The 24,926-nt window shown below is 58.7% G+C and overlaps 1 protein-coding gene across 2 annotated transcripts in view; it reads right to left on the reverse strand.

Annotated features, from left to right (window-relative positions):
- The window catches only part of TAFA5 (TAFA chemokine like family member 5), a 169,790-nt gene that overhangs the window by 8,529 nt on the left and 136,335 nt on the right, over positions 1-24,926 (reverse strand). For both annotated transcript variants that reach the window (XM_081060717.1, XM_081060716.1), the window contains exon 3: positions 21,581-21,708. In XM_081060717.1, the coding sequence (XP_080916843.1) occupies positions 21,581-21,708 (128 nt within the window). The remainder of the gene's footprint in view (positions 1-21,580; positions 21,709-24,926) is intronic.

Here is a 24,926-nt window from a genome sequence, read left to right on the forward strand (position 1 = left end):
CAGGGCTGGAGAAGATGGGCCTGGAGTGGCCCTTCCTGCCATGCTGGTGAAGGCCCATCAGCAGGGTGGGCGGCCGCGACACGCTGCTTATCCCTGCCCCCACCTCAGCAACCCAAACAGGACGGGCGCGCGTGGATTTTAAGGAATCAGCACATTTGGCCGCTGGTCACACTCCCACTTGTGGTCCGAGGAGAGGTGCAGAGGCCGCCCCTGGAGCGGACGCCTCACTGACTCTGTGCTGGTCACCCCCCACCCCCGGGGTGTGAGGCTGGGCCCACAGATCACACAGAAACTGAAGGTGTAGGAGGGAGGGACACACGCGGCAAACACGCCGTAGACCCAGGGACACTGAGCAGAGAAGGGGGACGGCGGCGGGGTGAGGGGCAGAGAGGAAGCGAAAACACTCGGGACAGGCTGGGGGGGACAGAGCCCCCACAGGCCCTTCTCCCCAGACCTGTCCTGAGGCCACTGTGAACCTGAGCGGTGAGCTCGCAGGGCAGCGGCCACCTCTGCGTGCCGCTGGCTGCTACACGCCCTCCCGTCTTAGCCATTTCCACGCTGGCCACGCAGCCTGGCGGGAGGATGGGGCAGCCGGATGCGAGTGGCCCGGGGGCGGCCGGCGGCTCCACCCAGAGAAGCAGCAGAAGTGGATCAGCCGGTGCGGCCCGCGTGCCGCGAGGCGGAGCTGGGAGCAAGAGGGAGCTGCGCACACCCCCAGACTGCAGTCTCGTTGTCTGATGCGAGTCGATAGCGGTGAGAATACGTGTTTATTAGTTAGCCAGACAGTCTCGCTTCTCTCCAGAAAACAAGGCTTCTCGCATCTGATGGGGGAGAACTCCATTTCTGTCCCTGCAATGCTTCGCCTCCCCTCTGTGGCTCACAGCTGTCCTTCCCGCAGTCTGTCTTCCGAGAAAGCTTCCGGGACGTCTGGCCCAGGTGGGTCCCCGCGTGGAGGGGTCCTCAGGAGCGCTGGATGGCAGTGACGGCAGTGAGCTGTATCTGCTGTTACGGAGAGCCCGCTGTTTCCCCCGTGGGGAAGGGAGCACAGCACCACCGCGCTCCTGGCTCTGGGTCACTGACACGAGGGTCCAGTGCTGACACAGGGGTGGCTGGGGTCTCAGTCCTCAGTAAGAGGAGGAGGAGGTGACAGAATTTATGCCCTCAGGCAGAAGCCTCCTTGAGCCTTGGCTTCTGAGCAGGGACAGGTCCGTGCCAGGCTGTCCCTGTGATGGCTCTGAAGGGCGGTCAGCAAGTGGTTGTGACGATTTAGACCACATTTACTCAGTGCCGCCTGGTGAGTGACCGCCTGACACCTCACGACCTGACCCCCAGCTTTTCTGGGACGAGGACCCCAATTTTAAATAGAGAGTCACCAAGATCTCCAATGGCGGGGACTGATTGAACGCCCGGAGACAAGAGGTCCCGGGAACATGACAGCCGCCTCCAGAGGCGTTTGCCAGGCAGGCTGTGCACGCGCGTGTGCCTGTGGGTGGGTGTGTGTGCAACGGACACCCCCAGCCCTGGGCCCGGAGGGCCTTAGGAGGACGTCCTGACTCTGGGCTCAGATAGGGCGGGAGCGCTGGCTGTCCCAGGACCGGGGGCAGCAGGGGCCTCCGTTGGAGCCGCCCCCGTGCCCTTCCTGCCCCGCTAGTACCCCTCCCTGCAGATCTCTGCCTGGGAACAGCCGGCTGTGCCCTGGGGTCCGTCGCTGGTGAGATTTGGAGTCTGGCAACGTCGCTGTCACAACGGGTCTCGGCCCTGAACCTCAGCTGGGCTCTTCCTGGTCATCGGACTCAGGAAAGCGCTCAGTTCCCCGAGCCTCAGTTTCCACACCCACTAAATGGGAGTGTGAAAGAGGGCCGGCCGAGAAGCCCCAGCACAGGTCACAGGACTGTCCCCTCTCCACGAGAGGAGAGAATGTGAACGGCTGCTGTCCAGCCAGCCGCCCGCCTCACTGCTCCTCCTTAGGGCGGCTGTGGAAACGACTGTCCAGGGTTTTGTAAAGGAGCCGTGCTCCCTGGTCCCAAGGGCACAGACGACACTCGTGATAGGAGGGCACCGCGGCAGAGCTTTACCAAGCAGGCCACTTCTGCACAAAAAGTCCCTCCCGAGGCCAGGCGTCCCTTCTCTCGGGAACAGCCTCAGAGGGGCTGGGGGTCCCGGCCGAGTGGCACTCTGCCCACCTGACATGGGGCAGCTGGCCAGGGGCTGGCAGTAACACGCCTGTGACTACGGGCAGGAGGCAGGAAGACAGCGAAAGATGGAGAAGGTTCTGTGTGCACTTCATGTTAAAGTGTCTCTAGGTTGTTATTCCTACTTTCTAACAATGGGAAGCGGAACGCAGAGGTGGGGCCAACGCGGGAAAGTCACAGGGAGACCTCAAGGAGGCATGACGAGTGACGTCACGGGTGAGGCCCGTCCTCCGCGTGGGGGGGTGACCTCCGGGAGTGGGCAGCCCCTGCGGGCAGCCGCCAGGGAGCGGGGCCTCAGTCCTACAGCCGCCAGGACCTGACTTCTGCCACCACCCCGAGCAAGCCTGGAACGTGACCTCTCGGCGCCTCCAGCGAGACCCAGCCCCGCCCACACCTAGGTTTCCGCCTGAGACCCTGAGCAGAGAAGCAGCCGCATGGGACGAGCTGTGAGACAACAAATGTTTTAAGTCACTGAGTCTGTATAACTTGTTACGAAGACGTAGCGCAGAAAACTAGTAACACTGTCCGTGAAAAAAATCAGCTAGTGAAAGTGCATTTAGAGTTTCAGTGAAAGAAGCGAGTTTAAGGAACATGGGTGTCACGATGCTAAGGCCACTGCATTTGCCTGCCTTTCTCACTTACTGGACAACCTGCCCCAGGAGACAGTGTGTGACGTGCTTCCCTCAGGGGCCGGCCAGAGGGGCTGAGCGGGGAGGCTGTGGGCCCCTGGCACACGCCCCAGGGGGCAGTGCCAAGGGTGGGACCCCTGTGGGGGCCGAGCTAAGGGTGACAGGCCTGTGTGCATTCTCCCTGGGGACAGCGCTACCTGGGGGGCACAGGGGAGCCTGCCGGGCTGGAAAGGCTGTGTCTTGCTCTGGGGGTGGTGACGTGGGCCTGGGGGGACGTCACCACCAGTGGAGCCAGACTCTTTAAAGACGTATACTTTCCTGCTGAGTTACACCCTGATTTTAAAAATCTGGGCCTTCCGGAAAGTTCCTTGCTTCTGGAACTATGATGAGCCCCGTCCCTCGCCTGGCCTGGCTGACTGCAGGACTAGCCACTCTCGCTGCTTTCCCACGCTGGGCCCCTAGCACGTCTCCCAGACGACAACGGCCTCCCCCTTCACAGGGGGTCTTTCAAACTCCGCCTCTGCCCCAGAAGGGAACCGTCACTCGGCATCTAGCAGGCAGTGGGGATCCTCCACCTTGAGGGCTTCCTGATGCCCGGCCCCCGGGACCACCGGCGGTGTCCACTGCACAGGCGGGTCCGGGCGGATGGTCCCTGGACTCAGTCTCTCTGCGTCCTGGATGAGGGACCAAGCGGAGAGCTGCAGCCCGTGCCCTGCAGCTTCCAGCCCAGGTTCTGCTCAGCTCCTCTGCCGGCGCAGCCCCCCCACCAGAGGTGGCCCCCCATGCCCTCACGGTTCAGCCCGCCCACGAGCTTGGGGAAGCACGAAGCCGCCATCCCTGTGTCGAAGCCCCCAGGCCGTGTGCCCACCCCAGCCGGTCACCTCCAGCTCGGCAGCAGGGTGGTTCTCAGCCTGCCTGAGGCCTGTTTGCTTCTGGAGCCACACGCCTCGCCAGGCAGCTTTCCCAAGGGATTGTAGACACGTGTGGGACGGGCTCTGCAGCCTCTGAGCGTGTCCCCTTCCCTCGCTGGGGCTCCCGGGCCAGCAGCCTGGCCTGCACCAACCCCGTGTGGCACCAGAGGACCACAGCCCTGGTCAACGGCAGCTCACAGCACGCTCCTGGTCCCAAGTCCACAGGCTGTGTGATCAAGGGGCCCGGAGGGGCCTGTGGGTGGCAGGCGGCTCTTCAAAGGTGGCCTGGCGACACCTCGCTGCCAGTGACCCAAGGAGCAAACCCCTTTCCCGTCGCCTTCCCGTGTCCCCTTTCAGCGGCGCGGCCACTCAGGACGGGGAGGTCACCTCTGTGCAGGTGGCCCGGGCCTCTGAGCTGCCCCCAGACACTGTCTTCCCACCAACACGTCAGCAGGGGCTGTGGTGGCCCCGCCAGGTCACTGTCAGCCAGAGGCGTCCTGCCCCCGGGCGGGGACCCTGTCTGAACCTCCGTCTGTCGGCTGACGGCAGCTCCTCCGACACGTACTTCACACAACACGCAGCCCACGCGTTTAAGGGGTCAGTTCAGCGCTTTGCCGTCCACTCAGGGCTGTGCAACCACTGGCAGGCAGGCAGGACATTTTCATCTCCTGAAAAAGAAACCTCACTCCCATCCCTGGCAACCGCGCGTCTATGTTCTGCCTCGGCAGGTAACCCGGCATCTCACGTCAGCGGGACCACAGGAAGGTGACTTGCAGCTGGCTTCTGTCACCACGCACGGCGCTCTCCAGGTCACGTGTGTGGGAGCCTGTCTACACGTCACTCCTCCTGGCTGGGTGATGTCCCTCGATGGCTGGACCCGTCGCCCACTCACTGGCAGATGGCCATTGGGCTGAGTGGACACACGCTTTCGTTCTGTTGCGGACATGCCTGGGTCCCAGGCCACAGGGTAAGCGAGGCTCAGCTCCGAGCAGCTGCCAGGCTGTGCGCCAAAGGGGCTGTGGCATTTATGTCCCATCTCTTGACGTTTATCGCCTAAGCGCTTTCCAGAAACCCACATTCTCCGCAGCACCCTCAAGACGGAGTTAAGTGAGACTAAAACAAGCCACAAGTGTCTGGTCCCAGGTCTTTGGAATCCTCTGTCCCTGGGCTGCAGGCCTGTCACGTGCTGTCCCTGACACAGGCTGGGAATCAGCTCCCGAAGCCCGTTCCCACAACGCCCCCACCTGCGACCTGCCTCTCAGTTTCCGTGAAGGCGTGTGAGACTTTTGGAAGTTCGGGACACGGAGGTAAGTCAGGGCTGCCCCTCAGGCGGGGCCTCTCGGTCACTGGGTGACCGCTCCTCTGGCCGCACACGTGGCTGTCGCGCACATGCTCACAACAGTGCCTGGTGTGTACTGAGTGTCATGGGCACCGCTCTCTCTCAGACTGACCTTACATACTCGCCCGGCCTTCCTCTCGGCCATCGCCGAGCTTCATGTGTCGGATGTTAGTCTGAAATCCCTGAGGAATTTAATGTGGAACGCAGTGTGACGTAAGGATCCAACCTGCATTGTCACCCACATACGAAGCCAACTTTCCCAACGCCTGCTGTTGGGGACACACCCCTCCCCCCACTGGGCACGTAATGCTCACTGCACCCATTCCATTCTCATCTGCACCCGGGTTCGTCTCAGGGCCACGTGGTCTGTTTGTGAATCAGAACAGGGTGGTAAGGCAGACACCATATTCATTCCTCAGAAATACATCCAAGGAACAACAGCATTTTCTCAGCGGTATCCGCGGGTCTCTGCCAAACGTCATCCTGTTGGCTCCCGAGGCGGGTCGGCGGGTCACACACTCGGCCAGGCAGCTCCCCTCTCTTACTCACGCAATATTATTTCACTTGGTTACTTTAATTAAAACCATTGCACGTTCTAAACCTATCTGCTCCGAAGAGCACAACTGGCTTCGGTGTACGGTGTCTCTGTAAAGGCTGCCTGCTAACTCACCCATTTCACCTACGTGACTGTTTGTGACAGCTAATCCCTCCTGGCTGGCAGGGCTGGGGCAGTCCAGGGCTGCTGAAGGTGTGCTGGGGGGCCAGCTGGCACCCACTAGCCGCCTTGTGGGCCACTACGCCCCTTCTGCAATACCCAGCTCTGCTATTTCAGCTCAAACACATCCCTGGACCATATGTAAGTGAACAAGCAACGCTGTGTTCCAATAAAACTTTATTGGCAAAAACAGGTAGGGGGCCGTACTCAGCCAGCAGGCCACGTACGTAGCTAGGCCAGAGCTTGTTTGCATCTATGGAGCATAGAGTTGAGAACTTGTGGAGAACCTTCCATATTCCTAATTGGTCCAATTTAATAAACCCTTTAATTAGTTTTCATGGCATTTCAGCTGATTCCCTGGAGTTTTGGAAGTACCTGCTTACCTCGTCTGTGAGTGATAATGACTGTATTTCCCTACATGAAATATTTACGATGGCAGCCCTGTCACGTAACAGCCGGCCTGGGTTCCAGACGGACGCCGACCTGAGAGCCCTGTGGGCTGCTGCGTTTCAGGGGGACCTCAGGTCCGGGGGTGCCTGCCTTGTCCTCCCAGTTAGGGGGAGGTGTGTGTTCTCCATGCTGTTCTTCCGTTGATACATTTCTGAGGAATGAATATGGTGGCTGCCTGCAATGTTTGGAGCATCTACTGAATTCGAACACATTTTTCATTTATCTCCTTGAGGGTTCGTCGTTCTACTGATTCTGAAATATTAAAACGTACTTTCATTTCTCACATGAATCTGTGAAGTGGCCACTTTTGGTTCTTGGTCAGGACTGCAGGATGCAGTGTGCTGTTATTTTAGGCAGGTACAGGTGATGGGTGTCCCTGTCACCCCTGCCACAGGGGAATGCATATTCCGGGGCAGGGATCCCCCAGACGTGTCTGCAACTCCAAAACAACGCCGGATACGGGGCCCCCAGAACGCTTCGCTGAGGGACGTCACTGGCTGGCCTGCTTCTCAGCCTCAGTCTCTGCTGGAGAAGACGACTTGCTTGTGAGCTTGTGGCACCTCTGGAAGGTGGGTGTCACTAGTCCCCACAGAGAGCTGGGCAACGTGCCAGGATTTCGGGAAAAGCTACCTGCCCAGAAAATGTTTTAAGAACATGCCCGTTAAACCTTCACAGTCTGGAATTTCTACTAGAGAATATTGTTTTTCTACTTTGTTAGGTATTTTTGTTACTTTTCCCCCCAAAATCATATGTTGGATCAAAATTTCCAGATTCAGTGGCCAGTCCACCAGGCAGGCATGCACTCTGGAGCAGAGACCCCAATAATGCTGACTTTCCCTTCTTCCTTTTAGAATTATTATATATATATATATATATATATATATATATATATATATATATATATATATATATATATATGACAGAGGTAAGAATGCATTTTTATAGTTTTGCCAGAGATGCAGTGATCCATTCCATGCCTTTCCTCTTAAAATCCATGCATTTCTTTTTCATCTTTAATGGTTTCCTTCTACTCTTTTTTGAGGGTGTCTTTTTCTATGGCTTATTTATTTTCATTCTTTCTGATTCTAAAATAAAGTTATTTAAAGGCATCCTTTGCGGAGCTCACACACAGTGTGTCATGCTCATTATATTCTGAAGGGATTTAACAATATCTAAAATACATACGCGTAATCATCCAGCACTGGCTGGCTCCTCTCCAATTGTGCTATCTCCTTCCAGCCTCAAAGGCGTCCCAGGAAGCAGAGAACAGCACTTGGCCCACTTTACAGATATAGAAACTGAGTCATAGAGAGCTACGTGACCTGCTCTACGCAGAGTGGGACCCCCACACACTGACTTCAGACCCTGCACACACCCCCTGCATGCGTGTTTCATTTCCTCTTCCACCAACAAATTATAAGAAGGAACTGGTGGCTAGGATTGCTATTAATTTTTACGATAGTCTGAAACATACTGTATTGTGACAGGAAAGGAAGGCTGGCACGTTTCTCCTCTTAGGGAGGTTTCGTTCATGACTTGGATCATGGATGTTTCGGCAGGGATTTCATAAATGACAGGAAACTGGAAGCAGCCTGTTTGTGTGTTATAATGTTCAGTACGTCCCTGCAGATTCAACCTTGGTGATTCTATTTCTCAGGAGATCCCTGCCCTGGTTCTTTCTATTGTCACCACTGGAGGTGTTGACTTGACCTCAACACGGAGTGAAGAGTTGCTTAAATTTCTGACTAAAAATTGTGTCCTGGTAATTTTTAACGTTTTAGTCCAATCGCCTTCATAGATACTATGCTCATCAGCGTGTCAAGGTTTCCAAATGCGACACTTGCATTAATTTGAATTGTAATGTATTGAAAGCTCGTCAATCACACATGTATCTTACACATATTGATATGTGACATCATGTTGTTTCAATGTGATGTCTTTTACCCACTGATTTCCTCTCCATTTCAACTGCTCGCCAAATCTTTACCTATGCTTTGCTTTCACTTGTCCTGCCGGGTGGTAGGAGAGCTCTTAGCAGGCCACACGTACGGGGCTATTTTATAAAGTTATTTGATCGTCTCTGCTTTCTGGTGGAGGTTCGTGACCGCGTTTCCATCCACTGTCAGCGCCGATGCTGAGTTTCCGGCATAACCAGCAGGCTCCATGTTGGTTTCTGGCGAGGCTCCTTTCCTGGTTCATTTCTTTAAACACAAAACCCAGGTTGACGGCTTTTCCTTCTGCTGCAGTTTAGAAGGAATCATGTATTTTTCCTACTAGTGCTGGCCTGTAGGTTAATCAAGTGTGCTCTTAATAATTAATCCCTGTCTCTAGAGACCTAAGTCCTTAGGGTTCTTTCTACTCCACGAAGACGCATGAAGTGCCTTTTTCTTATGCTGCAGCCGCTCCATCCTCCAGCTTCTGTTACCTTCTCCACAGGTGACCAGTCAGCTCATTATCACACAACAACAATCTTTCACAATATACAGAGTGTATTAAGTAACGACGGTGTGGATTTTGTGTTCCATTTTGTAACCACAGTCACGCAATGATTTATACCAGCTGCATGTGATTGACTGGTATCAGCGGTCTCCAATGAATCCTAATATATGACCTTTTCCATCGTCAGCTCCTGATTTTAATGTCTTTGGCTCGAGTTCATCTTTTATCCTCCTTTGCAGGAGAGGTATGTGGGTGGCACGCTCTCTAAATCCTTGCAATTTTAAAGCTGTCTTGTTTGTTCCCTTTGTCCAAACCAGCTAGAAATAGGACTGGATTTTAAGTAAAACTATTTTTCAGCCAAATCCCTGGAACCGTGCGTGCTCCCTCCAGTTTTCTGGCTCTGGGTCTCGCTGAGTTCAGAGGGCAGCGCGTCTGGGCCTCGGGAGGGTCAGGTTTCTTGCCCCCATGTGTTTACTGTTTCCTCCGCTGTAACCTAGACAATGAAGCAGCTCTCCTTTATTCTTATAGTTCATAGATGTTGCCATGCCATGCTCAGGTACAGGAGCCTTTGTTTTAAATTGGGGGTTTTCATGGCTCAGGGAGCTCCGAGCAGCCTGTTTTCACCCTAATCTGATTATTCTTCTGTTCTCGCCACAGAGGTTCCCCTGAGGAGCACCCCAGCTTAGATGCCCATCCTCCTTCCTCATACCTGCCACTCCTTTCTCCTTCGCGCCATTCCTTCCCTTTCTCCTGCAAACTGTCCCTTGTTTAAGGTCGGTCCGTATCACTGAGCTGATTTTCTGCCGTGACATTTCTTTCATGTGCAGCTTCCAGCACATGTGGGTCCCCTATCCCTGGGCTGGCCCTGTAAGGCACCCAGCAGCACTGGGTGTCTGCCGTCGTTCCGGGCCGTTCCTCCCTGTGGCCCCTTGGTCCTGGATCACAGAAGCCACCGCCTCCTGGACTCTGGTACCAACCAGCGATGCTCTTTCTCCAGAAGTCCCACCTGCTTCCTGTACAGAACTATTTGCAGAGCTAACCCTACCCTTCCAGCTTTGGAAAGACTTCCTTGCCATAGATAGTAATTACATTTTCACAGAATCCTGTATGAGTTCTGGCTTTGATGCTTTTTAAAATTATTATTATTTCCTTTTAAACAGGCAGAGGCCAGTCCTGGCCGAGAATTAGCCAACAGGCTCAGCGCGGAGCGAGTCTCCACCCTTCCTTTCAATTCCTGGGGGTGTGGGAGGCTCTGCCTGCTCCAGACTGGCAGGAAGGTCTGGGTGTCATCTTCATGTGACACCTACCAGGCTTTCACTAGCAGGGGGCGGCTCCCAGTGGGGTCTTCTGTCACCTCCGAGGCCAGTTCTCTGCCTGAGCCGGATGGAAAGCTTCATGCTGGTTGGGGAAGGGAGAACGAGTGAGTACGAGGCCTGGGGGCATCGCATCGTCCTGCCCAACAGGAGAGACTCCACCCACTGCCTGTTGTCCTTGTCACACTGTTGCACAGCGTGGAGGGGCTGCCTGGGCACACGCCGCCTCTGCCTGCTGGCTTCCTGACCACCACGGCAGCCGCAAGGCCCTCTGTCATGGCTGTGTCTGCGTTCTGGGAGGTCAACGTCACAGGTGGAGCTCAGACAGTGTCCCATGTTTGTGACATGCCCAAAGGGCTTTCTGCGACCTCAGCACACGTTTCTCTTTTCTTCAAGCCATGAGGCCATCGCCAGCTGTCCTTCGCTGGGCAGCGGCCGTGCAACACAATTCTGCTTCCATATTAATCCAGAAAGCCACGGCCACCGCTCTCGGCCCCAGAGTTGGCAGAAGGAGCCGGGCTTGTCGTGTTTCCTCCAATGTCCGGGTAGCTGGTCTGCTCGTGGCGTGGCTGGCCACGGTCATGGGGAGGAGGGGCGCTGCAGACTCACACTCATCTGTCCCGTGTTCATTACTTCCCAACCTGCCCCATGAGAGCCTGGGACCCGTGGCCCATGACCACACAAGGCCACGTGTAACCGAAAACCAGACGAAATCGAGAGATGCAGCAATACAATCAGGCCCGGGATTTCCTGCTCTGCAGCACCAAGGACCAGATGCCCTGAGGCTGGCCTCCCAGAAGGGGCCGAGCATATGGCTTCCTTCTGATGCAGACAGTGGGAATATTCCAGAAGGTGCCACATGAGAAAAATAACCATCCTTTTACGTACACAGGCTCCCCTGGCTTTTCAGAGAGAACCTGTGAGGTCAGCCTGGGACCCTCTATAGATGAGAAAACTGGGTCTCAGAGAGATGGAAGTGACTCTGCAAGCTCCCCTCCCACGTGTATATTAGACGGTCACTCTGGCGGGCAACGGGAGGACGATCTGGTCCAGAAAGGACAAGGACAATGACCCCAGCGAGGGCTCGTCACTGCGGGAGGCCCTGCGCCATGCGGACACACACAGAGCGGGTGAGGCTGAGATGTCTGTTCTGGTTTGGGGGCAGCTGGCACAATGGCGGCCTGGTGACAGATCGCAGTGATGACAATGCTGGGTTGGTACCACCCCAGAACCTACGTCACTGGTACAGCTCGGGTTTCACAGGGCATTGACACTTAGCGTGATTTGGATTGAGACACAAACCCTCCTAGTTCCTTCTTAAAGGCTGCTCTCTGACAAGCGTCTCTGCCGATGCCGCATCTGGTTCCCATGGTGATGCGCCTAAGCCATACAGACCTGGTAGAGGCCCCGCCCCACGTGCTGCTGTCTCTGCGGCCGGCGGAGCTGGACTGAGGACAGGGGTCACATCCGGGGACACTGAGCGGGCAGAGTGGGCAGACACAACCACGGGGACGGGCTCGGAGTGACCAGCACCTGGGGTCAGGGGCCGGCCAGGGCGTAGGGGGAGCGGACAGCCACGGCCCGTCTGCTCTGGAACACGGAAGGGCGCCGCGTTTGGTGGGAATGGCCGCCTGCCACCGACACCGCTGCACTGTGCACGTGGCCTTCTTCTTCCTGTTTGCAGGCACAGTCTTACTTTTCCCAGTGCAGGCAAGAACAAGCTAACCCACCGTTCCCTTTCATGACAAAAGAAACCGCTAAGCACAGTCGTCTGTCAGAGCAGAGCACAGAGCAAACCAACAGCACCCAATCTGGGTGCCAGCGTGTCCCGCAAGACATTCACCAAACCTGGAACCAGAAGACAGAGTGAATTCAAATGACTCTACCGGGAACTTGGGATCCCCTCCGACTCTGTCCGCCCTTGTCACACGCTCACTGTTCGCAGGTGACAATGCTTGTGCTTACAGGATGGCAGGGGCAGGCTCATCATTCCAAGGACACCTTTACGTCCGGCATCCCAGCAAAGGCTCAGGACGAAGGGAGGTGGCAGCCAAGGACAGCCCATAGCCGCGTGGCAAGCGGGCTGGCACGGGCAGCGTGGGGGTGGCAGCATGTCTGCTGGCCCTACAAGGTCTGTCCCACTCCGGAGCTTTGAAGATTCCTTTAGGGGCACGTCCCGTATCCTGGGTGGGGCCCAGCCTTCCCTTGGCATAGCTGATTTGGGACCAACAGGCAGGCTTGTGGGACACGAGAAACTGGCCGGCTCCCCCCACACAAGTGTTTTCTCCCATTTCTTCAACAAACACTTGGGACCTCCCATTCTCAGCAATGCGCCTGAGCCTGGGGCCATCCTTGTAGGCCCACAGGGCACCCAAAACAGTCCCTCCAGGACCCGAGCTCTGGAGGCCCCGTGGGCTTTGTCCTGCACCCAGAGCATCCAATGTGGAGACAACCGGGGTGGGGGCGGGCAGGGTCTGTCCTCTGCGCAGGCCGCCCACCGGCCATCTCTGCGCATCAGGGCCACCCCCACTGTGGGGGCTGCTTGTCCCCATCACCGGGCCCCTCCCCGGGCACGTGACTCCATTTCAGCCACTCCCTGTTTATGTATTTAAAACATTCCCAGAACAACTGCGTTAGGGAAAATTCAGACGAATGCAGCACAGTTGCCGTAAGTGACCACCGCCTGCAACGTCTCCGATTATGGAGCCAAAAGTGTCGGCAGAAATAACGCAGGCTGGCCAAGCCCATTTTTTTGTGTTTGTTTCTGGGCTCGTTTCTGCCCAGAAAATGAAGAATGTCACCGCTCATGATACTAGCTGATGCCGCGCCAGCCAGATGCGTTTCTGTTTACACACAAAATCTATTAAAATGTCCGGCTATTATTGTGGTGATGAATAGCAGTGATTCAAAGAACACAGAATGGATTACAGCCGGATCAGAGTAACGATCGGTGCTGCTCCCGGAGCAGGAGAAGGAACCGGAAGCCGCGTCCGCGCCCCCTCTGGGTGAAGCCCCCGTCCGCTCCGGCCCGTCCACACCTCCGTCCTGGGCCTTGTCCTTGGGAGGATGTCGCACGCAGAGGCCCCAGGTTGCCCCGTGGTGCCACTCGGAGAACAGACCACAGGGTCTATTGTGGGTCGGGGTCCACCGCCACCTCAGCGGTGTTTGCCGGTGAGAAGGAAGGCGGTTCTTCCGTTTCCTGCTTCTTTCCGGATGTTTTCCTCTCGGCGGCCGCCCTGCCATGCCTATCCTGAGCCCCAGCGCCCTTGTCCTCTGAGCCACGCAGCCAGGGTGTTGGGGCTCCAGCAGGACCCGCCACAAACACCCTCCGATCAAGTGCTGGGGGGAGGACGGCAGCCTCGGGGCCGCCACAGACACAGCACAAAGCCTGGCACCCCCACTGGAGGGACAAGGTGTCGAGGACTCTCCCTGGGGAAGGAGCAACCGCACATGCGGCCACCGGCTGAGTGTTTCTGCTCCTTGGAGTGCTCCGCACGGGACAGGAAGCTTCCCTGTCCTCCCAGGGAACGTCTGGAACCCTCCTAGCCATGGTGCCACCTGGCACGGGCCGCAGACGGTCCTCATGGGCTTGGCTACTTGCCCCCACATGTAGGACTTAAAGAGAAAACCCCCAGGTGAAAACCCTGTGTGTCCGTTCCAGGCACATCCGTTCTGCCCACTGTGACGCTCAGAGGTAAAACCACGTCCTGCGAATGGTGGCACGTTGGCTAATTCCCTCCGCGGGACCCACTGCATCTAACACAGGAGTCTCTTACACGGCGCAGACTGGACATGGGGTTATCTTGTCCTTCCCTGAGTTCCGATGACAAACTCCTTGACCCCAGACTTCTCCACACCATCTCTGTCCTGCTCCACTGACCTGCCCAGTGAGGACCGAGGAGGACGGCACGGTCCTGGCTCGAGCCATGAGCCCCTGAGGCCCGTTTCCTGAAGGCCCAGCTGGGTTTCCTGTCCTGCACCCCAGCTCCCTGGGCAGGGGGCCAGGCGTGACACGGCCCGATGTGCCCATAGGGTAAACAGATCAACACAGAACCCCAATTCCCTGTCCGCTTTCGTCTGTTCCAGGTACTTTTCCAGGAGGCACTGTGCCATCTGGCCTGGGCACCGGGCTCAGAGGACACTCAGGGTGCACGCAGGGTGTGTTCCTCTGAAACAGGAGAGGCGGGAGCAGAGGCAGCCTGTGGCTGGGCGTAGGAGGAAGCCTCGTCTGCCCTGGGGGGCTGACCAGCCCTGCCCTCCCCACGCAGCGAGGGGAAACCAGGCCGACAGGAGCTGGGCTGGGAGGGGGGCAGAGTGCATGAGAAGTCCCCAGAGGCCGGGCAGGCTCAGAAGGCCCTCAGCAAACTGGGGGCTCTGCCTGGAGCCCAGGACCGCTAGCTGGCAGGACGATGGCGACCCCAGCAGACCCTTAGACACGACTGTCTCCCTGCTCCCCAAGGCGATAAGCAAAGGCAGGTCGGAAGGCGCCGGACTGTGGCCTCCGGTTAATAAAGCCCCACGCTGCCTCATTTGGGCTCAGAATCATTTTTCTTTATTGGTTTTCAGAGTGAGAAGTGGAACACAGCTGAGACTCAGTGCTGTAATAAAAGCTTCTAACTGCTGGGACGGCTCGTTCCGGAGAAGAGATGAACCTCACGTGCCCAATCGCCTCGGGGAGGCCCAGCCCTCCCGGCGGGTGTCCGGATAATCCCGCCTCTGCGGCTCCTTCCCGCTGGGGACAAGCCCGCTGTGCCCTGTGCCCCGTGCCCGGGGTGGGCTGGCCTGAGCGGGGAGAAGACGAGCCTCAGAATAGCTAGCAGGAGTGATGGATGGATGGCCAGGTGGTGGAGGGGAGACAAGGCCTCCAGCTGGGACAAGAGTGAGGCCAGGAGGGCGTGTCATGGAGGAAGTGACAACCTGGTGACAAGCTACACCAACACTCCCCAAAGACCAGAGGCTCGGGAAGGAGGAGCCCCTGGCATCCTGAGCATGAGGGAACCCATGTTCCCAGCCGTAGGCAAAGGGAGGAATCACACGACCGACAGAAAACCCGGACCTGTGACCCCAGGTGCTGCAGAGGCACCAATGCACGTAGGGGCCCAAAAGGCTACAGGGATCCTGGGAACCCGTAGGCCCGGGAGGAGCCCCGACAGACCAGGGCACTGGCTGCAGGAAGAGGGGAGCCCGGTGCCTGAGCTTGGCTGTGCTCTGGGGGGGGGAGAACCGAGGCTGGGGGGCCGGGAAGGGGGCACCCACAGTGCCCAGCGGGGCTACACAGGTTGGCTGCCAACGGCCCCTCGTTGCTCATCGCGGCCAGCCCTCCAGGGGCAATTTCAGCTGCCAGGTCAGCTCTGGGCTTCCCGCCAGGACCTCAGCCACCATCCTCCCCGCTTGGGGACGTTTAAGTTGCTCTGCCACACTGCGTCCCTTTGTCTCCAACAAGGGCCCCCTGACCCTGCTGACCTCTGATGGCCCCTGCAGTGTGGTTCAGTGCTGACCGTGTGCAGGGCGGGAGGTGGTCACGGCCTCTCCAGCAGAATCAGGCCAGAAACCACGAGTGCACCCTGATATCCCACTGCCCCCCCCCAGCCACACCGTCTGTCACCGAGTCTCCTCAAGCTCTTTGCACACCATCCTGAACCCGTTCCTGCTGGGACCGGTGTCTCCTCAGCGACCTGACGGGTTGACCTAAACTCCACAGCCCAAACCGGCCTCGAAAGGGCAAAGCTCACCCTGTCTCTTCCCAAGTCGCTCCGTGGCCCCCGGGCCCTTGTCTCAGTCACCCTGGGTGACACGCAGCCCCCTGAATGCCTCAGGAGCCGGTCTCTTGGGAGCTGGCCCTAGGACAGGTCCTGCGTGGACCCCTCGTGGCTGACTGTCCTCTGGCTGACTCAGCTCAGATGTCACCTCCCTGGGCAGCTGTGCCCAACGACCCAGGCAGGGCCTGGAGGCAGGGCTTCCATCTGTCGTCCGGTGCGTCACCTCTGCAGTGGCAGCCACATGCCCGTCAGACAACAGGGGCTTAATAATCCGTGTGGAGCAAACCACGCAGTGGATGTGTGGGGTCAGGCCCAGAGCTCCCGGAAATCCCCAAGTCGTATCCTGGAAGCTCCTCGGGTATTTCTCTCCCTGGTGTCCTTGGTGTCTGGGGTTTACCCAGCAGCTCTTCCAGGAGCTTCCAGCAGGGGGGCTCCACGTGGCCCGTTCCCTTGGAGAAGCCCCTCTGTGCAGACCTGCCCTAGGTCTCCATCAGGACACCCTCATTGTCCTGGAGCGTTTCATCCACGGCTCCCTGACGATGGCAGAGCGAAGAGCAGGGCCACCTGTCCCAAGCATACCCTCCTGTCCTCAGCGGGGCCGTCTGTCCCGGAGCACGCCCTCCTGTCACTCGGGTATGTGACGCCTCCAGTGACGCAGCCTGGACCGTGGGAGACTTGGCTCGGTGGCTTCCAGGCCCAGAAGCCAGAGGCACTGTGATGTCGGAGTCCTTGCTTGTACCTATTTTTCCCTGAGATTTTAGAATGTTTTCATGTCCAGGGGCCTGCCTCAGGAGGCTTTAGTCACTCGTTTCCGGCCCATGGTGATTGCACTCACACGGGAAATCCACGTCTTCGAGTTCTGGTGTTCTTCTAGAAAACACCGCTTTGATAATTTCTTCGTTTTTCTCTATTTTTGGATGTTGTATTCTTCAGACCTCCCAAACTGATCTCCTAATCTATCTGTCCCCCTTTCCTATTTCCTACTTCTTTAAAAACATTCTACTTTCTGGCTTTCTGAGCGGTTTCCTCAATTCTATGTCCCACACATTCTACTGGATTTCTAACAAATCCTGTTACACACACACATACACACACACATACACACACCTGTAATTATATAACAGGCATGCAAATAGGTGTGTGCGCGCATACATACACTTCCCCAAACTGCCATAACTTCTCATTGCAGTCAGCTACTGCCGTGTAACAAACAGGCCCTGGCTCAGTGTGTTGGCGCAACTGTGATATGTTACCTGTCACCTGGCTGTGCTCCTGTGTCAGATGCTTTTCTTCTGTGGCATCAGTATCCCTGTTTCCTCTGAATTCCTGGCCCCTTTCCTGCACTTTATTCCTGTTTTGTCCTCTCTTCAGTGGCCCTGTGCTGTCCCCCAAGGTGAGGAGAGAGGCACTGAAGCACCGACAGGTAGGTGGTGGCTTCACAGAACGGTCTCTGGCACCAACTCACAACACCCCAGTTTCTGTCTCGGGCTTCGTAAGTCCATGGGTGGGATAGGATCTCCCAGAATTCACATCCACCTGGAACCTCGGAATGCGATCTTGTTTGGAAAAAGGGTCTCTTAAGATGTAATTAGCGAAGAACCTTATGATGAAATCATCCTTGATTTAGGGGGTGCCTTAAGTCCAAGGTCTGATGTTTCTATGAAGAACAGGATGGGGTCTGGCAGCTGGAGGGACAGACATGTGATGGCAGACGGCACAGCTGGGCCCAGCGAGGCCTGCAGGCAGGCATGAGGCAGGGAGGACCCTCCCTACAGCCAGTGTGCATGGCTGTGTCCACACCTTCCTCTTGGACTTCTGGCCCCCAGAAGGGGAGGGAATGAATCCCTGTCGCTGTGCGATACCCAGCACGTGGCCACCTGCTTTGGCAGCCGCAGGAAACGACACAGTAGGTTTCTCCAGAAAGAACCCCCTGTCCTGACTGAGCCCTCAGGGCGCTGAGGGGGGTCTCATGACTCAGGACCTGGGTTTTCCCTGGATCTCCCGGTTTTCAGGAAACTACTCCACAGGCGGTGTCCCGGGCCCCTCAGCTGTGGCTCCCTCCGGCCTGAGCCTCTCGTGAGTGGGGATGGGGCGGGGACTCGGGTCTGTCCCACAGCCTTTTCACTGGCCCCACTGTTTCCGCCTCGCCTCCAGTCCACACTCGGGGGTGCCTGCACCCCGCCTCCTGAGCACCAGGGTCAGAGGGCAGCATCAGCGGCTCCCCAGGGGCCCAGCCCTGCCCCGTCTGCCAAGAGCACCCGCTTCCAGCATTCAGGACCGCCATGCTGCTGCCCGCTCTCCTGCTTACAGCACATGGATTGTGCCATGTCCCCTCCTCACGCCCGTCACTTCTCAGGGGTTTCCAGATGGCAGAAGTGGGCAGCACGGGTGCTCCATTGCTTTTAACTGGGAGCCTGGAGCAAGCAATGGCCCCTGAGAATGCGAGTGCCAGTGAGTGGGGCTCACGCCCTCTCTGGGCACGTCCAGCCCCGGGCGAGTGCCAGGCAGTGGGAGGCACTCCTGAGCCCTGGCCTGTCTTCCTCACGGATCTCTCAGCGGGGCCACATCTGACACACGCTAGGCCCTTGGGCGGCACATGTTGAATCCAAGGCTGTCCATGCTCCTGGTTGCAGCTTGTTTTCTGCTGACCTCCCGGGCCAGTTAGCTCCTCAGAGCAGGAAGCCCCTCCAAGTCAGCAGCTGGTTTGGGACAAGGTAGGGGACGGACAGGTGCCGGCCGGGCCGCTGAGAGGCAGGCAGACCTGGGAATGCCTCCTGTGTCTAACGGAGGCGCTAGGCCACCGCGTCCCCTCCACCCCCGCAGCGCTGCCCGCCAGGGTCCCTGGGGTCCAGTGGAACTTGGACACCGGTGCCCATGTGACCACAGGCAGCTGCTGTTTCGCATCGGCTCGGAGTCTGTGCTTTGCTGTCGGGAGTCTGTGAAATCCAGCTCCTGAACAGAGCGCAACCGACTCCCCAGGGACACCCCTCGCCCACAACCAGGTCCGCCAGCAGCAAGAAACTCACAGCTAATTGGAAAAACTGAGCTCAAACCAGCCGGCTGATTCCGGTGTAGGACGCAGCATGGCAGCTCACTGTTGGGCACCTTGCAACCCACAAACATGACACAACACGGCAGACTGTGCCCTGATTAGAATGTTCTGGAATGCCAGCCGCTGACATCTGTGAGGGAGGTGGTGAGTCTGCAGGGGGACGTTCTGCGCGCTGTGCAGCCCTGGTTCCCCGCTTCGGGCCCTAGCTGCCCTCTCGCCGCCCACTCAGTGAGCCCTGCTGCACGGGGCGGATCCCTGGCCAGGCGACGGACGGCTGCGTCTCTGCCCCCAGCCCGTCTCCACGAGCAGGAGAGCCTGCCGTGCCCACCCTGGCCTCACTGCCCAATGCAGACTGAGGCCCACAGAGCCGAGGCACGGCGAGCAGACACGGCAAAGCCAAGAGAGACGCCAGGGTCTCCCGAGACCCCTGGCCGGGGTCCATGTCACACTGCCACCTCCCTGCGTCTCACGCTGGGACCACGTTCATGTGTCTCACTGAATGGCATCCAGTTTGACACAGGATGTGCTCTAATATTTTGATTCTGCTTCTTCTTCCTTCTTTTAAAAGCTGGTCACGAACCACTAAATTAATTTCACGACCCACTAATGGGGTGACAACCTGCACTCGGAAAAGCGTGGTCTAGGAAGTGCCGACGTCAGCATGTGCCTGGGGCTGCACTCAGCTCATCCATTTATCACACGTGTCTCTGGGGTCCTGGGTGCGGGGGTGGGGGTCGCGGGTCCCTACGGCCCAGCGCCTGCCCTGGAGAGGCTCACAGTTTAGTGGGGACAGAGAAGTGGGTGGCCACGGCCCCCACAGAGAAGGGTGATGGGGGACGGGGTGACTGCTGCTGACAGACGTGGCTGTGGCTGAGGAAGTGCTGGGCTGGGATGGAATTAACAGCCATGTGGCCAAGTAATCAGGAGGTCTCTTAAAGCCCATCTCACAGAAAACCAATTTGTGGTAAGATGAGAAGCCCCACCGCGCTAATCCACCAGCTATGAGCGCCGAGATGCAATCGCGGAAGTGGGGTTGCACGTTCCAACTCTACGGCGTTTGGGTCAAGAGCTCCACAAAGCTTTTAAGGAAGCTTTGAAAATAGGTCGCCGCAGGCCAGGGATTCTGTTAGAGCCACAGGCCCGTCTGCAGGTACTTGGGAAGGCACCAATCACACCACGTCCCCGAGCGTCACTGCAGGGCATCTCGGAGGGACCCAAACCCAGCGTGTAGGTCAGAGGCTGCCCAGCAACGCTGCATTCACTTGTCCAAGAGCGAGCAGTGTCCCCTTCGGAGAGTCCAGGCCCTGAGAGTGAGCCCCTCTGCTGGCTGCCCAGGTGTGGCAGGTGTGGACCTGTCTGCGCACCCCCGGCGAGGCTGATCTACGCGTAAGACGAAGAGAAGCTGAGTGTGGAGCAGAACAGCCAGCTGCTGAGGGGCGGACCCAGCAGACCGGAAGCCCAGCTCCTGGGCGCATTGACCACCGGCCACCAGAGGCCTCTCAGCCACCCCCGCTGCCATTTCCACAGCTGTAAAGCGAGAGGACGGTGCTGAGCTCCCAGGCCCGTGAGCCTCAGCAGGCTCTGGGAGCAAGTGAAGGCACTGAGGGACGTGCATGCAGAGGGGGCTGCACCTGCTGACGGGGCCGTGGGACGGGGTGCTTAGCGCCTGGTCCTTTGCAGGCAGCTGTCCCCCAGGGCCTCCGAGGGTGGGGGCACAGGGTGCCGGGAAGGGCTCGGGGGTCTGATGAGACAGGAAGCGCGACTCACCGTGACAACAGCTGGTGTCCCTGTTCCCAGAGCCACACTGACCTGCAGGGCAGGCCTGACCCCACGGCCACACCCCCAGGCCCACTGCAGTGGCCAGGCCGTCTGCAGCTTCTCTCTCTAAGTCTCACTCCTCCAGGTGTTCACGCAAAGGGGTCTCCTGCCCTGGGCCCCACTAGGCACCCCACACTGACTGCTGGCCTCAGCGCCCAGGCCCGCCACCCTCAGGCCCAGCTGCCTGAATTTCCACAAACACGGGACGCCTCCGGGAAATGCAAACCCAAGGGACAGGCTGGGCGCACAGCCAACGCCACAACTACACCTCTGTCCTCAGCATGTGCCCCCGGCCTGAGTCCCGCTCGCCCCCGGTGGGCCTGACACCTGGGCTCTCCTGGTGGCGGCCACTCCCACTGGCCTCCTGACCCCATGGCTAGGACGGCCCATGAATCCTCACACGGAGGCTGCCGGGCACGAAGAGGGCGGACGCTGCTGGGGGGCCACTCGAGGGGCCACGGCCCCGAGCTCCCCAGGCACCCCCCGTCCGACTTCTCGAGTGGCATTGAGGCGGGAACCACGGCAGGAGACCAGGAACCTTCCGGGGTCTCTGCTATGAACGGCCACCTCGCAGTACGTGAGGCAGGAGCAGATGCCCGGATGAGGGCCACCCCTCCCCCTGCCTTTTGCCTCCGGGGAGACATCTGAGGCCAGTCTGCGGGGTTCTAGCGTTTCCCCAGAAACAAGACAACTTCCATCCACCTCCAATCGCCTGTGCGTGGGCACTGCTGTAGCTTCTGGGCTGATAAGCCTGGGGGCGATTCTGTCCAGCTGCTTGGCACCCATCACACTGGGTGACCATCTGATGGGCCAAGGACATTTGGGGACAGACTGACCTAGCCCCGGGGGAGCGGTGGAGAGGGCTGGTGCTGCTTCCTCTGACCCTGTCACTGCTGGTGTGAGGGCCACCTCCCCTGGCGTGTTCCCCTCCCGGGCCCACGGCCAAGACGGCCACGTACGTACCGTGGTGGTCTTTATTCGCCCGCCGGGCTGTGTGCACGTCCAGCCGGACCGGTTGATTAACAAGTCACAGCCTTCGCCCTCCAGACAAGGGAGCATATCACACCACTGCTTTGTTCTGATAATCCGTGCTGTGGGAGAGAAGAGAGCCAGTCAGTCCCCACTCGCCCGGGACACGGGAGGCAGCAGTGGGTGTTGGCGTGGGACGTCCGGGAGGGGAAGCCTGGCGTCAGTCAGGGCGGCCTGGCCTCCCTGGTCGCAGAGGACCAACCAGAAGGGTGGGGTGGGAAGAGGCCCCAGGGGCATAGAAGAAGCCGTGCTTTCTGCTCTCGTGTGTCCCATCACCCCCAGGCACACAGGGACAGTAGAGCGTCACTGGCTCAGACCCCTGTGACCAGGGAAGCCTGGGACCCAACAGCAGTGCTTGTCCCAGGAGCCAAGAGCAGCAACTCGCTGCCCCAGGCGCAGGGATGGACGGAACGAGGCTCTGAAGGTGGCAGGCCCAGCTCAGCAAGGCCACCACAGAGACCTGTGTCACCCTGAACAGGACACACATGGCAGGGCCACCCAGCGAGGCAGCCTCTGAACTCAGGTCCTGACGCCCGCACGGTGCTGGCTGGTCCGTGTGACATGCTATGACGTGGCCAGCTCCAGAAGCTAGCGGGCCAGCTGGAGGCCGACAGGCCTGGGTTCAAACCCTGTACCATCGAGCGCCAGCCAGGGGACCTCGGGCCAGCGGTACTCGCACTGTGGGCTGGGCCTGCCCAGGGGGACTGAGGAGAAGGCGCAGACCGAGTACCTGGCAGCACAGGGCTCAGCTGGTCAGTGGCCACATACATGTCACTCACGGTCACTTGTAGTTACTCGGACTGTGGGGCTGGGGACGGGGGACCAACACCTGGGAGAGCGTGCCACCCTCCCCTGCTTCCCACAGGCTGGCACGCGTCCCTTTGTCCCACCGTGGCCTCAGTTCTACGTGGCTCCACGCCCTCGGCCAAGGCGCCCCTGCCACACGCCACCTGCGGTCTATTCCATGCGGGTCCCATTCACGTCCAGAAGCCCACGTGGTGATGCCTGGGAGATGTGGGGCAGGGGACATGTGGTCCCCATGTCATGGGGAGACAGCCCTGTGAACATGTGACACCATGTGACATGGTGCTGAGGGAGGAAGGAGAGAGGGGTTATGGGTCCTGCTCAAGCTGCAGCCAAGGTGCCTGGCCCCACACGTGTGCACACATGCACACATGCTCAAATAAACACACATGTGCACACGGGCGCACAGTGGCCAGGTGGACACGCCTGCAGAACGCGCAGACGAGCAGGTACTGGGGGTCGCCGCCCCGTCCCCACATAACCATGGCCTGGGTGTGCCGGTACCAGCCCTGCAGAGGGCACTGCAGGCCGCGGCTGAGCACACACGGCCTTTTGTTTCCCAAGGGACTTGGCTCACCCAGCCTGAGCCCACTTCCTGCTGGAGGCGGTTGGAGGCCCCGCGCCGGGCCACCACGTCCCAGGGACAAAAGGGCCTTTCATGCCCACGTCACAGTTTCATCTCCTCTGGCCCCTGACAGGGCGGCAGCTCTCGGCATGGGGACAGCGTCCCCAAGGGCTGATGGTGCTGAGGAAGCCCGAGTGACGGAGGCTGACAGCTGGGGACACTGGTCACAGCCTGCTCACGTGTCACCACCACGGTGGCTCCTGGGGTCCCGGCGGGTCAGAGGCATAGGGTCATTTATGGCCACTCGTGCCCGTCCCCAGACAAGATAGAGAGCAGGTTGTCCAGACTGCGTCTCAGAGCCGGAATTGGACCAGCTCAGCCAACCTCAGCCTCTGAGGGGACAACGCAGCCCTGGGACCCTGTCCAGCATGGCCTTGGGGTGGCACACCCCCCCAGTCTCCCTCCACCTCACACACACACCTGTGCACACCCACACCAACCTGTGCACACACACCCACACCCACCCGTGCACACCCACACCCACACGTGCACACCCACATACACCCGTGCACACCCACACACACACCTGTGCACACCCACAAGCACCTATGCACACCCACACACACCTGTGCACACCCACCTGTGCACACACCCACACCTGTGCACACCCACAAGCACCTATGCACACCCACACACACCTATGCACACCCACAAGCACCTATGCACACCCACAAGCACCTATGCACACCCACACACACCTGTGCACACCCACACCCACCTATGCACACCCACACGCATCTATGCACACCCACAAGCACCTATGCACATGCACACACACCTGTGCACACACACACTCCAGTGCACACACACATACACCTGTGCACACCCACACACACACCTGTGCACACACACCCACACACACCTGTGCACACCCACACCCAACTGTGCACACCGACATATACCTGTGCACACACACACACACCTGTGCACATACACCCACACACACCTGTGCACACACCCACATACACCTGTGCACACCCACACCCACCTGTGCACACACACACCTGTGCACACACACATACACCTGTGCACACCCACATACACCTGTGCACACACACACACCTGTGCACACCCACATACACCTGTGCACACACACACCTGTGCACACCCACAAGCACCTATGCACACCCACACACACCTGTGCACACCCACATACACCTGTGCACACCCACATACACCTGTGCACACCCACAAGCACCTATGCACACCCACACTCACAGTGTGCAGCTACGGTGGGCTTCACCGCTCTCTAGTGGGTGGTCCCCAGGGCCTCGGGCTCCGGCCAGCACGGCCTGCTCCTTCCCGGCTCTGAGTGTCCCTCTGCCGGGACGTTCAGGTGCTCCGGGCACACATTGCTGCTGCTGCAGCCTGGACATGTGTGAGCGACAGAGCTGACAAAACAATTTGCAAACTGTACTGGGGTTAATGCCAGATCGTGGCAGCCACAGGTGACACAGGTCTGGCAAAGGGTCAGCGGGGACACCTCCAAGAAAAGTCGGGGGGCTGGGCTGCACTGAGGCCAGAGCAGCCTCTCCCCAGGGGAGCAGGGCCACACCAGACAGCGGGTGGGACCCGAGGGAGGGTCTGCAAGGACCAGGCGCCTCCTCACCCATGTCAGGCGCCCGGGGGGAGCGTCTCCTCCTGAGACAGAAGGAGACCGTGTGCCTTCTGTCTTTTATTACATGAGGACGGACGATGGCGGCCACTGAGCTCTGAAGTTCCTAGTCCTTTCTAGAAAAAGCTAGGGACCTGCGGCTGCCTGGGATCAGCCCGGCCATGGCTTCAGGGCGCATTCAGAGCCCTAACTGTCTGCCCCTCTTTCCTGAGGCTGTGTGTCCGGCATCATGTGAA

Source organism: Rhinolophus hipposideros, assembly GCF_964194185.1.
Source record: "Rhinolophus hipposideros genome assembly, chromosome: 9".
NCBI lineage: Eukaryota > Metazoa > Chordata > Mammalia > Chiroptera > Rhinolophidae > Rhinolophus > Rhinolophus hipposideros.